Source organism: Mobula birostris, chromosome 20, assembly GCF_030028105.1.
Source record: "Mobula birostris isolate sMobBir1 chromosome 20, sMobBir1.hap1, whole genome shotgun sequence".
Taxonomy (NCBI): Eukaryota; Metazoa; Chordata; class Chondrichthyes; order Myliobatiformes; family Myliobatidae; genus Mobula; species Mobula birostris.
This window is the reverse complement of record NC_092389.1, coordinates 53819691-53833913: the sequence shown is the minus strand read 5'-3', so window position 1 is coordinate 53833913 and position 14223 is coordinate 53819691. Positions and strand designations below refer to the sequence as shown.

At 48.6% G+C, this 14223-nt stretch overlaps 1 protein-coding gene across 1 annotated transcript; it reads left to right on the top strand.

The window, feature by feature from the left end:
- Positions 1-3301: 3301 nt before the first annotated feature.
- LOC140212709 (uncharacterized) lies at positions 3302-11877 on the top strand. Its single transcript, XM_072283806.1, has 2 exons — positions 3302-3352; positions 9699-11877. Exon 2 carries the CDS (start codon positions 10407-10409, stop codon positions 11682-11684), a length of 1278 nt encoding a protein of 425 aa, XP_072139907.1. The 5' UTR covers positions 3302-3352; positions 9699-10406; the 3' UTR covers positions 11685-11877.
- Positions 11878-14223: the final 2346 nt, after the last annotated feature.

The following is a 14223-nucleotide window of genomic DNA, read 5'->3' as shown; positions in this document are numbered from 1 at the left end:
GACTGAGAGAATCTCTTCCCACGTTCAGAGCAGGAGAATTGCCTCTCCCCAGTGTGAACTTAGCTGGTGTGTCTGTAAACCAGACGAGCGGTTGAATCCCTTCCCACAGTCTGAGCATGTGAACGGTTTCTCTCCAGTGTGAACTCACTGGTGTGCCAGTAGGTCACATGATCGAGTGGATCCCTTCCCACAGTCTGAGCATGTGAACGGTTTCTCTCCAGTGTGAACTCACTGGTGTGCCAGTAGGTCACATGATCGAGTGGATCCCTTCCCACAGTCTGAGCAGGTGAATGGCCTCTCCCCAGTGTGAATTCGCTGGTGTACCAGCAGGTTGGGAGATCGATTGAATCGTTTCCCACAGTCCAAGCAGGTAAAAGGTCTCTCCCCAGTGTGAACAGACTGGTATGCCAGTAGGTCAGATGAATAAGTGAATCTCTTGCCACAGTCAGAGCAGGAGAATCGTCCTCTCCTACTGTGACCTGACTGTTTCATTGTTGTGTCCACGGCTGGGCTGAGTGAGTGAATCTCTTGCCAGAACAGCCTCTCACTGCTGTGAATTTTTCTGATGCATCTTCAGGCGGGATGACTGAGTAGATCCTGTCCCATACACAGAGCAGGTGGATGGCCTCTCCCCACTCTGAAATCATTGGTGACTCTGCTGGTCAGCTGAGGGGGAAAATCCCTTCCCACATACAGAGCAGGTGAATGGCCTCTCCACACTGCGATCTCACTGGTGTGTCTGCGGGTTGGCTGAGAGAGGAAATCCCTTCCCATATGTGTGAGAGAAGGAGGACTTGGCAATTCATCAAGTCAGATATTAGACGTAGTGAGTCCCTCATACAATAAATGCAGTTGAAGGACTGATCGCCAGTGGTCAAATGCTGGTGTGTTCTCAGCACCCCGGTTCCAGTGGATTTCACTGAGTTACAACAGAAAACTTCATTTCAGACACAAAGCACATCTCCATATGGGATGAGATACTTCTTCATCTCCAAGGATCAACAACTGATACATTGGTGTCACAAAGGAAATATCTAGTAACTCCTTAAATATCCAGACAGGGACAGCAAAACTGATGTGTTTGGGATCCCCGTTCACAAATTCTTTGTCATTTTTAACCTGTAAAAAGATTCACAAGAAGACATCAATGAGTGAAAAAAACTGTATTTCAGATTATTTTATTCTCTATAAACAAGTAGTACATAACTATTTTACTTTTCCAAAGATGGAGGGATGTAGTGGTGGTTAATAGTGTTGCTATGCCGTGTAGGAGGAGTTCACAGACTGTAGTCAGGGTTGTCAGTGAACTTTGGTTGAGTATCCTGCATGCCGCTTTACTGCTGTGCTCTGCACTGAATAACGAACAACACACGGTGTCAGAAATGGTCGATTGTCGATGAATTGGTGCTACAGACCCAGTGAGATCCACAACAAGGAAGAATTTACAATAAGACTGCCCTTGTTCACATCTATCTATGAAAAACAGCCAGAGATTTGTCATCCTGAACTGCCTCTGCCAGTTTGCTAATTGTATGCACCATGAGACATGAGCTGAAAAAGGGCCAGGGTTGCTAGGCAAGGCGTTTAAGCTACGCCCCAAAAGTAGATATATTATAACAATCTGTGAGCCACTAGCCTGGGGAGGTGCAGAGAGACGCAGACAGAGCCGAGAAGTCAGTCAAACTCTCAGCGAGAGAAAAGAAGAGTTTTGTTATCCAAATGAATAAAATAATAAATAAACAAACAGAAAAATGGAGCAAATACCCGCAGTGCCTACATCTACTCACCTAACAAATAAAGCCCTCCCAGACCTTTGATTTCTCTAAACTTTGAGAACTGGCTCGGACCCTTGGAATGATTTAGAGTTGCAAGCAATCCCACTCAGGCATAAGAAGACCACAAACAAAAACACTGAAACACTGTGGGTGACAAAGCAGATGACATCATGGGTGGAGCAACACACATCAAAGTTGCTGGTGAACGCAGCAGGCCAGGCAGCATCTCTAGGAAGAGGTGCAGTCGACGTTTCGGGCCAGGACCCTTCATCAGGACTAACTGAAGGAAGAGTGAGTAAGAGATTTGAAAGTGGGAGGGGGAGGGGGAGATCCAAAATGATAGGAGAAGACAGGAGGAGGAGGGATGGAGCCAAGAGCTGGACAGGTGATTGGCAAAAGGGATATGAGAGGATCAGGGGACAGGACGCCCAGGGAGAAGGAAAGGGGGGAGGGGGGGAACCCAGAGGTTGGGCAAGGGGTATATTCAGAGGGACAGAGGGAGAAAAAGGAGAGTGAGAGAAAGAAAGTGTCCGCCAGAGAAAGCAGGATCTCCCAGTGGCAAAAAAGGGTTCAAACAAGATGCAGTCAGAAAGAGGTGACAGCAGAGCTTGGCTCGAGCTACACAGACAGGTGAAACAAAGAGCAAGTAAAATGGCCAGCCGCAGGAGATGCGGCAAGTCGCCATTCCACGTCAAAGAGCAAAATGAATGAAATGCCACCAATGCAATAGACATGGCCAATATAAAAGCAAATGTCACTCAAAAATAGTTCTTCAAAAGACCATGATTCGGGCGAAGAGAGGGCTTTCCTTGGGACTCTCACTCAAATAGACAAGGCCAGAGTACAACTGTTCAGTTCATCAGGTTGGAGGGAACCCAGACAGAATGTAAGATGTTGCTCCTGCACCCAGAGGCTGGCTTCATAAACTGGGGCACCTCCACAAGCGGGAGTTCCTGGTGTCAAACCTTTTAAATCCGATTCCCATTCCCGTCCGATGTTGATCCAAGGCCTCCACCTGTGACAAGGTGAGGCCACCGTCCGGGCGGAGGAGCAACACCTTATATTCCGGCTGGGTGCCCTCCAACCTGATGGCATGAATACCGATTTCTCCCTCCAGCAAACAAATTCCAACACCACATCCCCCTCCCCTTCCTCTCTTCCCCCTCAGTGAGCCTTTACGTCTCACCTGCTTCACCCTGGGCCCCCTCCTCCTTACCTCTACCCTGGGGTTCACTCTCCTTTCCTGTCAGATTCTTTCTTCTCCAGCCCCTGACCTTTCCCAGCCACCTGTCTCCACTTAACACCTGCCTACTAACCTCTTTGCCCCCCTTCCCCTATCTATATATTTTTCATACTGGCATCTTCCCCCTTCCTTCTCAGTGCTGAACAAGGGTATCAGCCTGAAACTGCGATTATTTATTTTTTTTCTCTGTAAATAATCCTTGGATAATTATTTGGATAGTCCAATGTTTTTTTCCCCGCGACTAGGCGATTAAGTGCGCATGCGCACGGGGCGCTTCTTGTTCCGGGAAATCACGCATGCGCTCAGTGGTCAAAAGGCTCCCACTCGACAGGAGGTAGGAGAGCGGGGCTCCGGGCGGGCATATGATCGGCACCGGCGTCCGAACCGCGTCTGAGGGACAGTTACTGTGAGCTCCGGATACATCGAGGCTCCGCATCCCGGTCCTTTCCCTCTCTCAGCCCCACGATCCGCACCCGGGCCCCAGGGGAGGCTTTCTGCGTAGGTGGTGGGGGGGGGGGCCCCTTCTCTGTGGCGCATGCGTATCGCGGGGACCGTGGCGGATAGATGGGTCTCTCGCTCGTGGGGATTTCTGGGTAAGGAAACAGCCATGGGTGACGCTCCCCAGCAGTTTCCCCGCCAGTTCACAGGGCGTGTTCCGAAGCGCAGCGTGAGGGAATAGGAGCAAACGGATCCTCCAGCTATCTAAATCCAAGGATTAGGAACTCGAAATGAAAATATAATTCCGAATTAATCTCGGATAAAGACTTTATCCTCCAGTCAATGAAAATGTCAATTAGTGCTGCATGAAAAATAACCAAAATTCTTCCATCTGCTTTAGTTCTTGAGAAAATCACTTTTGGTCTAACTCCTCTTGTATTGGACCTGTGGCTGTGTGCCTAAGCATATTCAATTTTGCTGATGACACCACTTTTGTGGGCCGAAAATTCATCTGAGTAGTGTCATAATCACACCTCTTGGTGAAGGGTCTTGGCCCGAAAGGTCAACTGTTTATTCGTTTCCATTGACGCTGAGTTCCTCCAGCTTTTTTGTGTACGTTGCCTTGGGTATCCAGAATCTGCAGGTTTTCTCTTGTTCATTAGCCAGTCCTCATCAGAGGACGAGATGTGGAGAGGTTTAGCAGCTTTAAATTCCTGGGTGTTACTATTACTGTTGCGAAGAAGTCACAGGAGTGTCTCTGCCATAGAGGTTGTGGAGATACGGCATGACACCTGAAACTTCGACTAACTTCTAGCGCTGTGTAGTGGAGAGTATATTGACTGGCTGCATCATGGCATGGTATGGAAACACCGCTGCATTTGAACAGAAAATCGTACAAAATGTCGGCCCAGTAAAGCCCTTCCAACCATTGGTCACATCTGCATGAAACTCTGTCACAGGAAAGCAGCATCCATTGTCAGAGATCCTTGCCAACCAGGACATGCTCGTTTCTCACTGCTGCCAACGGTTAGGGGTTCAAGAGCCTCAGGATTGGCACCGCCCATCAGGCTCTTGAACAGAAGGGGCTGCACTCATTTGCCCATCCATTGCGATGTTCCCGTAACCAATGATCTCACCTTGAGGACCTTTTAATCCTGTTGTGTTATTTATCGCTGTTCGTTTATGGTTGCATTTGCACAGTTTGTACAAAAGTAGATCCTATTCGTTGGTCCTATTGCCCTGTGCTATTGACCCTGCTATGCCTTTTAAATCTTAGGGACGCAAACCTGACCGAAAGGTGCTTCTTTTTACGCACTGCTGCCTGCTGATTGGTCGCTCCTGAAATCAGAGAAACTGCCATGAAACTCTGCCTTCAAAATCTCAATAGCCATACCGATTTTTTTTTTAAAAGTACCTCTTTTTCATGCACCCCTGGTGTGGATTGTCCAACTCAGAGACATCTCCCATTCTTGGGGGGGAGAAAAGGAAAACTTAGGTTTGTACTTCTTCTCCATATAATTGCATTGAAATTATAATCAGTGAAATTGATTCAGTTCACTTTACTTGCGGCACGTAACTTGTGCTCCTCGCATAAACATAAAAAAGAATTGCCAACATTGTAACTGTCTTTCTCTTTGCTTTCAACCCCCTCTAGTCCTTTGTCTTCATCAGTTTGTTTTGGCAACAGTTCCTTTTTCATAAGAACAGTCTCAGTTTATGAAATGTTTTCAACGTTAGAACTCATTTTAAAAAACAAACGCAAAATCTAATAGAGGTCTGATAGACTGCCTGAACACACTGGCAAAGTGAGAGGATCATTCTGCCTGTTTAGTCACTTGCCCTAAGGTGTTAGGCTATGGAGTGGGAGTATCTCTGCGGTGGGAAAGATAAACGACCCGACCTGAATGGGTTCCTGGAAGTGTCGGAGTGGGTGGAGGTCTTTTGAACAGGTGCCACCACCCTGTCCCAAGGACCAGGCCTTCCTCTGCCTTTCATGGACTTTGAAGGCGCACGAGTGTGCGCCTCTTCCTCCTGATTTCACCTTGTGATGTCCTGATCGCAGGCGACCGTGGTGCTCTTTTGCCTTTGGCAGGAGGCTTCTCCATTTGCCTGTGGGTACCGTGGGCTGCTCGTCTGGTGTTTGAACTCAAAGACTCCAGCAACGGCATTGAATCTTAAGTAACAGAAGTGCTTCTGGTGTTACATGGTGAGCGAAAGCAGCTTTCAGGTGCTGTGTAACTGCTGCTGAGGATGTAGAGGACAGCTCGGACACCTCAACGTTCCGCGAGCAGTAATCCACATGGAGAAGGTATTTGCCTCTTTTCAGCTGGACGTTGCGTGTGTCTGCAATTTTCCATGGAACGCCTGTGGGACGGAGAGGTTTGGCGTGATTTTTGTGTGCAGTTTTCTGCGTGTTTCACATTGCTTTGCGTAATCTCCCAGCCGGGCCGTCACACAGACTGCCCTGCTTTTAGTGGACGTTTTTCGACGCCTTGACGACCTTTGGTGGATTTGACTGATGATTTTGGCATGGATAGAAGCAGGAATGATGAGTCTGGAGCCCTGTAGCAGCAAACCATCAAGAATAATTAGTACAGCAGGCCAGGCAGCATCTCTAGGCAAAGTTGCTGGTTTGTACGAATAGTTAGTACGTCTCTTTCAAGCCAGTAAGGTCTGAGTTCGTGAGCTCCTTTTGGAACAGCTGGCCATCCATGCTCACAGTATTGCAGGACCCTGCTGCCGATTTTCTTCCTTTTCCAACTCAGTGCGAGTTCCATCCAGTTTACCTCTGTGATGCGGGAAAGCTTTCACGTACCTGAGCTAAGAAGATGTTGGAATTGTCTGTGAGAGCAGAGCCAGCTTCATCCCACTCACTTCTGCATGGCAGAGTATCTGGTCTTGTGAAAGATTTGCCGGGGACTTGCTCAGTGCCGTAACAGTATTGCATAAGCCCCATTCTGAATCTTTGCAGAGGTGGAGGTGAGTCATCCAAGTGTTTTGGGCTGAGGAGGCTGACAAGTGGCTTGTGGTCTGCTTCAACCAGGAATTTGGTGCTTATCAAGTAGGGGCTGATAAGATGCCAACAGGGAGTCTCCTTGAAGGCATAGCGTCCATATGGGACGATAAAGGTCGGGAGCTGCTGTGTTTGGGACCAAAACAGATCTGCCAGAACCCTGAGTTTTGCATCGAGTTTGATGGAGAACTTTGCTCCACCCAGCGTACCGAACGTGTACTGGACAGAGGGCAGCGTAAACTTCCCCCGCCTCACTGCATTGTTAAATATTGTTGGAGATTGGCACCGATCCTCACTGGGAACAGGAACAATGCCGGTGTACCAGTCAGTAGGTCCATTCGCTCTAGTCGTGATGTCAAGCACCGCCTTTCATTCAGTGGGACTGGTATGGGCTTCACTGTGGTCAGGGAGTAGGGCGTCACTCTTGGCCTCAGTTGGGTAACGTGCTCTTCTTTCAGTACCACCAGGTCTGCGAACAACTCCAAATACTTCTGCCACTAAACATATTTTTGGTGAAACTAACCGAGCAATGAGGTTCTGAGCAACAGAGACGTCATCTTTTGACTGTTCCTCATTTTTTTTTACGAGTGGGAGTAGTAGATATTCCTTTCACGCGGAGCCCCAAAAGCACTTTCTTTGTTTGGGTTTGGTGTAATGCCTGTTTTCTTCACCAGTTTTGTGAGCTGTGACTTCTGCCCCAGTGTCCATTTTTGAATATCACTGCCTCCTTTTGTAACAGAGCCATAGAGCACCAGCCTTGTCTATTTGTATCATCACGTACTTGCAGAACCAGCAGAAAACACTTTGGAGTCCAGTATTGCTGTTAATTAATAATATTTCTTAGTAACTACACAATACAGTAATATAAATGTGGATAAATCAAACAGGTTAGCAATGATTATATATAGGTAAGTGTGGAAAAATATATGAAAATCAAGCTTCTTCAAGTCTAGGGGTAAATAGATAGTCTTACGACAATGAGTAAAGTTCAGTTCATTTCATGGTGTTGAGTTGAGTAGTGATGGAGAGAGGGAGAGATTTGAGTCTTCAGTTGAGCAGATCCCATTGATCTTCTCGTTGTCCTCCGAAATCCTTTAAAAGTCACCGACTGTGACCACAACACAGGGGGCCGGTTTTCTGTGGTGGAGCTGTCAACCCAGGCAAGGGTGGACACATGGGCAACTCCCCACCGGTCAATCCCTTTTCTCACTGCAAGAGCCACTGATCAATCCGCCTGAGCGATCCTCCAAAAAACCCACTTTTCCTGTGGGCACAACAAAGCTCATTCAGTGTCCCAAAAACATGTGCCTGAGATCTATCATCTGACCTCCGATTTATCTCACCGTACTGAGTACCAACTGTCATTCAAATAACTCCTCCTTCCTTTGTCTGTGTAAAAAGTGTACAAGCAGGCAAATGTCCTGGGAGAAAGTATAAACATACTCCAGAGAAATTATAACATAGATTGTTCATCAAATAACGCCGCCCTTGGTCACCATAGCGACTTCTGAGCTGCTCGATGCCCTCTCTCCAACTCAGCAGAAATCCAAAAGTTATCTCAGTTCCTCCTCGTGCCTTAAAGTGACAGTCTAAAAGTTAGTCTTCATCTCTCTCTCTCTCTTTTCAAAGCAAGATATCGGTGTTAAATAACTCTCTCTCTCTCTTTTCAAAAGCACAATTCATAGGGGTAATTGAGCACAGTTCATAGGGGTAATTCAGGACCCTGTGACAGTATCTATAGAGCCCCCTGGGAAAGCTCTCTCTTTGACTGAATGACAGTCCTCCTGAAGAACTGTTTTTGAGTGACACTGGCTTTTATAATGGCCAACTCTATTGTATTGGTAGCCTTTCAGTTATTTTGCCAGGACGGATCTCTTTGACGTGGAGTGGAGACTTGCCACATCTCCTGCAGCTGGCCATTTTACCTGCTCTGTTTCGCTTGTCCGTTTCGTTCGAGCGGAGCTCTGCTGTCACCTCTTCCTGTCATCTCTCTGACTGCGTCTTGTCTGAACCCTTTTTCGTACAGCTTCTAGCTTCACCTTAGCATCGTTTTCCTGCCTGACCTCTGCCTCTTGCCGATGAACGTTCTCACTCTGCCTGACCATGGTAACAGCTTCCTCTAGTGTGAGGCTTCCCTGCAAATGGAGTCTCTCTGACAATTTGGTGTCCAGCAGGCAGTCAGCAATCCTGTCTCTAATGAGCTCATCTCTCAGATTTCCACATGCACAGTTGTCTGATGGGGCGTACAGTGCCGTGATGAAGTCATTTACACTTTCATCTGGCTCCTGTTCACTGGAGTTGGACTTTGCCCTGTCATACGCCACATTTCACTTCCCTGTGAGGATTCCTTTAAATTTCTCCTGCACTGTTTTGTAGTCTTGTTCTGAGCACCTGTCAATCCTAATCCACCTCGGATGTCCTCTGCTTTGTCACCCATGCAGTGTATCAGTGTGGTCTCCAAGGGTCTGAGCCATCTCTCAAAAGTTTAGAGAAATCAAATGTCTGGGGGTGCTTTTAGTTATTAAGGAAGTAGATGTAGGTACTGCAGGTATTTGCTCTGTTTTCCTGTTTGTTTGTTTGTTTATTATAATTTTATACACAGGTATTTAGACTACGAAAGTCTTCTTTTCTCTCCCTGAGACTTTGACTGACTTCTCTGCTCTGTCTGTGTCTCTGTGCACTTCCCCAGGCTAGTGGCCCACAGATTATTACAATGTATCCACTTCGGGGTGTAGCGTGAAGGGGTTGCCTAGCGACCCTGGCCCTTCCTCAGCTCGTGCCTCATGGCGCACACGATTAGCAAGCTGGCAGGGGCAGTTCAGGATTCCAAGTCTCTGGCTATTTTTCATCGACAGATGTGAACAAGGGCAGTCTTACTGTAAGTTCTTCCTTGCTGAGGATCTCACTGGGCCTGTAGCACCAATTCATCGACGATCAACCACTTCTGACACCGTGTTGTGTTCGTTATTCGGGGTCAGTGCAGAGCACACCAGCAGGACAGCGTGCAGGACACACAACCGAACTTCACTGACAACCCAGCCTGTACAGTATGTGAGCTCCTCAGACATGGGAGTGCCATAGGAACACTATTGACCACCACTACATCTCTCTATCTTCGGGAAAAAAAAGAGAAAAACTTGTTATGTACTACTTGTTTATAGAGACTTCAGTTATTTAATCTGAAATTCTGTCCTTCACCCATTAATGACTTCTGTAAATCTCTTTACAGGTTAAAAAAGACGAAGAATTTGTTAACAGGAATCCCGAACACGTCAGTTTTACTGTCTCTGTCCGGATATTTAAGGAGTGACCGGATAATTTTCTTCGTGACACTGGTGTATCAGTTGTTGATCCTTGGAGATAAAGAAGTATCTCATCCCAGCTGGAAACGTACTTTGACCCTGAGATGGAGTTTTCTGTTGTAACTCAGTGAAATCCACCGGAACTGGGAGCTGAGAACACACCAGCATTTGTTCACTGGAGATCAGTTCTTCAACTGCATTGATTGTACAAGGGATTCAAATGTCTGACACCTGACTGATGAATTGACAGATTCTCCTTCTCTCGTATATGGGAAGGGGTATTTTTCTCTCAGCCACGCCTGTGAGTTGGCAGTGGGGAGAGGCCATTCACCTGCTCTGTATGTGGGAGACGAACTGAAGAAATGTCAGAAATTTTACAGAGTGAGAGTCCATTCGCTTGCTCCGTGTGTGGGAAGAGATTCACTCACTCAGTCCACCCGCGGGCACGCTGATGAATTCACCGTCGGGAGAGAGACTGTTCAGCTGTTCTGTGTGTGTGTACGAAGCAGCTCACGCGGTAGACTAACTTGCTGACACACGAGAGCGTGCACCCTGGGAAGAGGCCGTTCACCTGCTCAGACTGTGGGAAGGGACTCACTCGGTCATCCGGCCTGCAGGCACGGCAGTGAGTTCAGATGGGGGGGAGGCCGTTCACCTGTTCTGTTTGTGGGAAGGGATTCACCCACTCATCCAGTCTGTGGAAGCATCAGTCTGTCCACACCGGGGAGAGGCCGTTCACCTGCTCAGACTGTGGGAAGGGATTCAGTCAGTCGTCCAACCTGCTGGCTCACCAGCGAATTCACACAGGGGAGAGGCCGTTCGCCTGTTCAGTGTGTGGGAAGGGGTTCACTCGGTCATCCAATCTGCGGGCACACCGGCGAATCCACACGGGGGAGAGACCATTCACCTGCTCAGACTGTGGGAGGGCGTTCCGTCAGTCACTTCAACTGAAGGTACACCAGTCAGTTCACACGGGGGAGAGGCCGTTCACCTGCTCAGACTGTGGGAAGGGATTCACTCGGTCGTCCGACCTGCTGGTGCACCAGCGAATCCACAGCGGGGAGAGGCCATTCACCTGCGCAGACTGTGGGAAGGGATTCAATCGGCCGTCTGACCTGCTGGCGCACCGGTCAGTTCACACAGGGCAGAGGCCGTTCGTGTGTTCAGACTGTGGGAAGGGATTCGCGCGAGCATCCAGCCTGCAGAAGCATCAGTCAGTCCACACGGGGGAGAGGCCCTTCGCTTGCTCAGACTGTGGGAAGGGTTTCACTCGATCCTCTGACCTACTGGCGCACCAGTCAGTCCACATGGGGCAGAGGCCGTTCCCCTGTTCAGCGTGCGGGATGGGATTCACCCACCCATCCAACCTACGGAAACACCAGTCAGTCCACTCCGGGGAGAGGCCGTTCACCTGCCCAGACTGTGGGAAGGGATTCACCCGGTCACCCTACCTACTGGCACACCAGCGAATCCACACAGGGGAGAGGCCGTTCACCTGCCCAGACTGTGGGAAGGGATTCATTCATTCATTTCAGCTGAAGGTACACCAGGCGGTTCACGCCGGCGAGAGGCCGTTCTCCTGCTCGGACTGCGGGAAGGGATTCACCCGGTCATCTGACCTGCTGGTCCACCAGCGAATCCACACCGGGGAGAGGCCGTTCACCTGCCCAGACTGTGGGAAAGGATTCACTCGCTCATATAAACTGGTGACACACCAGGCGGTTCACACTGGGGAGTGGCCGCTCACCTGCTCGGACTGCGGGAAGGGATTCACCCAGTCATTTCAGCTGAAGGCACACCAGCGAGTTCACACTGGGGAGAGGCCCTTCACCTGTTCTGAATGCGGGAAGGGATTCACCCGTTCCTCCCACCTTGTAAGGCACTACCAAGTTCACACTGGCAAAAGAGTTTAGATGATTTTCAGGCTGGATATTTAGCCTTCACAGTGGCAGAATCAAGAGTTAAACTGGTGTGTGGAACTCTGCAATTACTGTTTCTGTTCACCAAACCCAGTTCTGTCCCCTGGTCACTGGGCATGGGAGGAGTTTCTTCTGCTGATGTTCACCTTCAATCAGACTGGAGTTTAGTATTCTGGATCTGTGACGAATAAATCAGTTCTATTTTAAACTCTGACTCGGGTACTTAGTAAATCGACAACATAGAAATCTACAGCACATTACAGGTCCCTTTGGCCCACAACGCAGTGCCGACCATGTAACCTACTGCAGAAGCTGCCCAGAATTATCCTACTGCATAGCCTTCTAATTTTTCTAAGCTCCATGTACCTATCTAAGAGTCTCTTAAAAGACCCTATCGTATCCGCCTCCACCACCCACCACTCTCTCTGTGGAAAAACTTACCCTGACATGTCCTCTGTACCTACTTTGTGTTGGGCACGTGGCCAAGTGGTTAAGGCATTCGTCTAGTGACTCGAAGGTCACTAGTTCGAGCCTCAGCTGTGGCAGCGTGTTTGTGCCCTTGAGCAAGGCACTTAACCACACATTGCTCTAGTCTGTGCGAGGAGTGGCGCCCCACACAGACTTCCAATCTGCGCCTTGTAAGGCATGAAAATGCCCGATGCAGACCTCTCATGGTCTGAGTCGACGTTCCCTCCCCTGTACCTACTTCTAAGCACCTTAAAACTGTGCGCCCTCATGTTAGCTATTTCAGCCCTTGGAAAAAGCCTCTGACTATCCACATGATCGCTGCTTCTCATTATCTTGTACACCTCTATCAGGTCACCTCTCATCCTCCGTCGCTCCAAGGGGAAAAGGCTGAGTTCACTCAACCTATTCTCATAAGGTACGCCCTCCAATCCTTGTTGCCTGAAAAATCTCCGGGAATTCTTTGAAGAAGTAACAAGCAGAATGGGCGAAGGAGAATCGGTGGTGGTTGCTGTGGTATTTGCATTTTCAGAAGGCCATTGCACGTGACACTGCCTAACAAGTTAAGAGCCTGTGGTGTTACAGGAAAGATACTAACATGGATAGAGGGTAGAGTGGGGATGCAGGCTGCCTCTTCTGGTTGGCTGCCTGTGGCTAGCGGTGTTCCACAGTGGTCTGTGTTGGGACTGATCCTCTGTTTTGTTTTACGTCAGTGACTTGGAAGACAGAATTGATGGCTTTGTTGGCAGGTTTGCGGCCGAAACAAGATGGGTGGAGGGGCAGGTAGTGTTGAGGAACCAAGAAGGCCTGCTGAAGGACATGGACAGATTAGGGCAAAGAAGTAGAGTAGAGTAGATTATGAAGACACACAGTCCTCTTTTATTGTCATTCAGTAATGCATGCATTAAGAAATGAAACATTATTTCCTCCGGTGTGATATCACAAAACACAGGACAGACCAAGACTGAAAAAACTAACAAAACCACATAATTATAACATATAGTTGCAAACAGTGCAACAGTACCATAACTTGATGAAGAAGTCCATGAGTACAGAAAAGTTCAAAGTTTCTCAAATGTCCCACATCTCACGCAGACGGGAGAAGGAAGAAAAACTCTCCCTGCCACACCGACCACAATCCGACTCTGAGTCATCGGAAAACTTTGAGCTCCAATCAGCCCTCCGACACCGAGTACTGAGCGCCATCTCTATCCGAGCGATTCGACCTCAATCTCGGTCGCCAAAAGCAGACAAGGCTGGGGATTCTGAGGCCTACCCTTCCGGAAGATTCCCTACCGCACAGTAACGACAGCAGCGAACGAGCGTTTCAGAAATTTCTCCAGATGTTCCTCTGTGCTGTCACGTCCATCTCCATCAAATCAGAATCGCCCACGGCCCCTATTTATCATTTTTCACCGGAGGGCTGTGCACACGCAGGCGAATCGCCATCTTCTCCTCCCGCAGAAGGAACATAGAGTAGGGGTGTGTGTGCGTGTGTGGTTGTGCACACTTTGGTAGGAAGGATACAGGTGTAGATAAGTCATTAGGTGGCTTATGAAATTCTGCGATCTTCACGATTTTGAGTGTTTATTTGAAGCATTTGATGGTAGTTGTGCTGAGCTTGCAAAAATGTGAGGCTTTCTCAGTGAAGCCAGGTTAAGTTCCTGGCTCCATGGTTCTGAGCATAAACCTGCCTTTACAAGACCAGGGAGATGCTGAAAGATCTCCAGTCATAGCAGTTAACAGCACAGTTGCCGTACCATCCTGCTGCTTGAGGGACTGATTAACTTTGAAGTCTGACTTAATTTTTGGTTCACTCCTTATCCTGGCCATGGCCGCAATAAGTTGTGGACCTCACTGCGCAGTTTTTGTTAACCGGATAACAAGAGCCTCCAGAGTGTACAAGGCCCAGCCAGGTCCCTCATGGGCACAATCCTCCCCTTCACCTACGGGTACTGTAAGAAGGTGACATTCATCATTAAGGACCTCCCACCATCTGACACATGCCCTCTTCTCATCAGAGAGGAGGGACAGGAGCCTGATGACCCATTCTCAACAACCCAGGGGT

Bases quoted from the DNA above. Each gene is read 5' to 3' on its own strand.
- LOC140212709 (XM_072283806.1), top strand. From the start codon at position 10,407: ATGGGGGGGAGGCCGTTCACCTGTTCTGTTTGTGGGAAGGGATTCACC.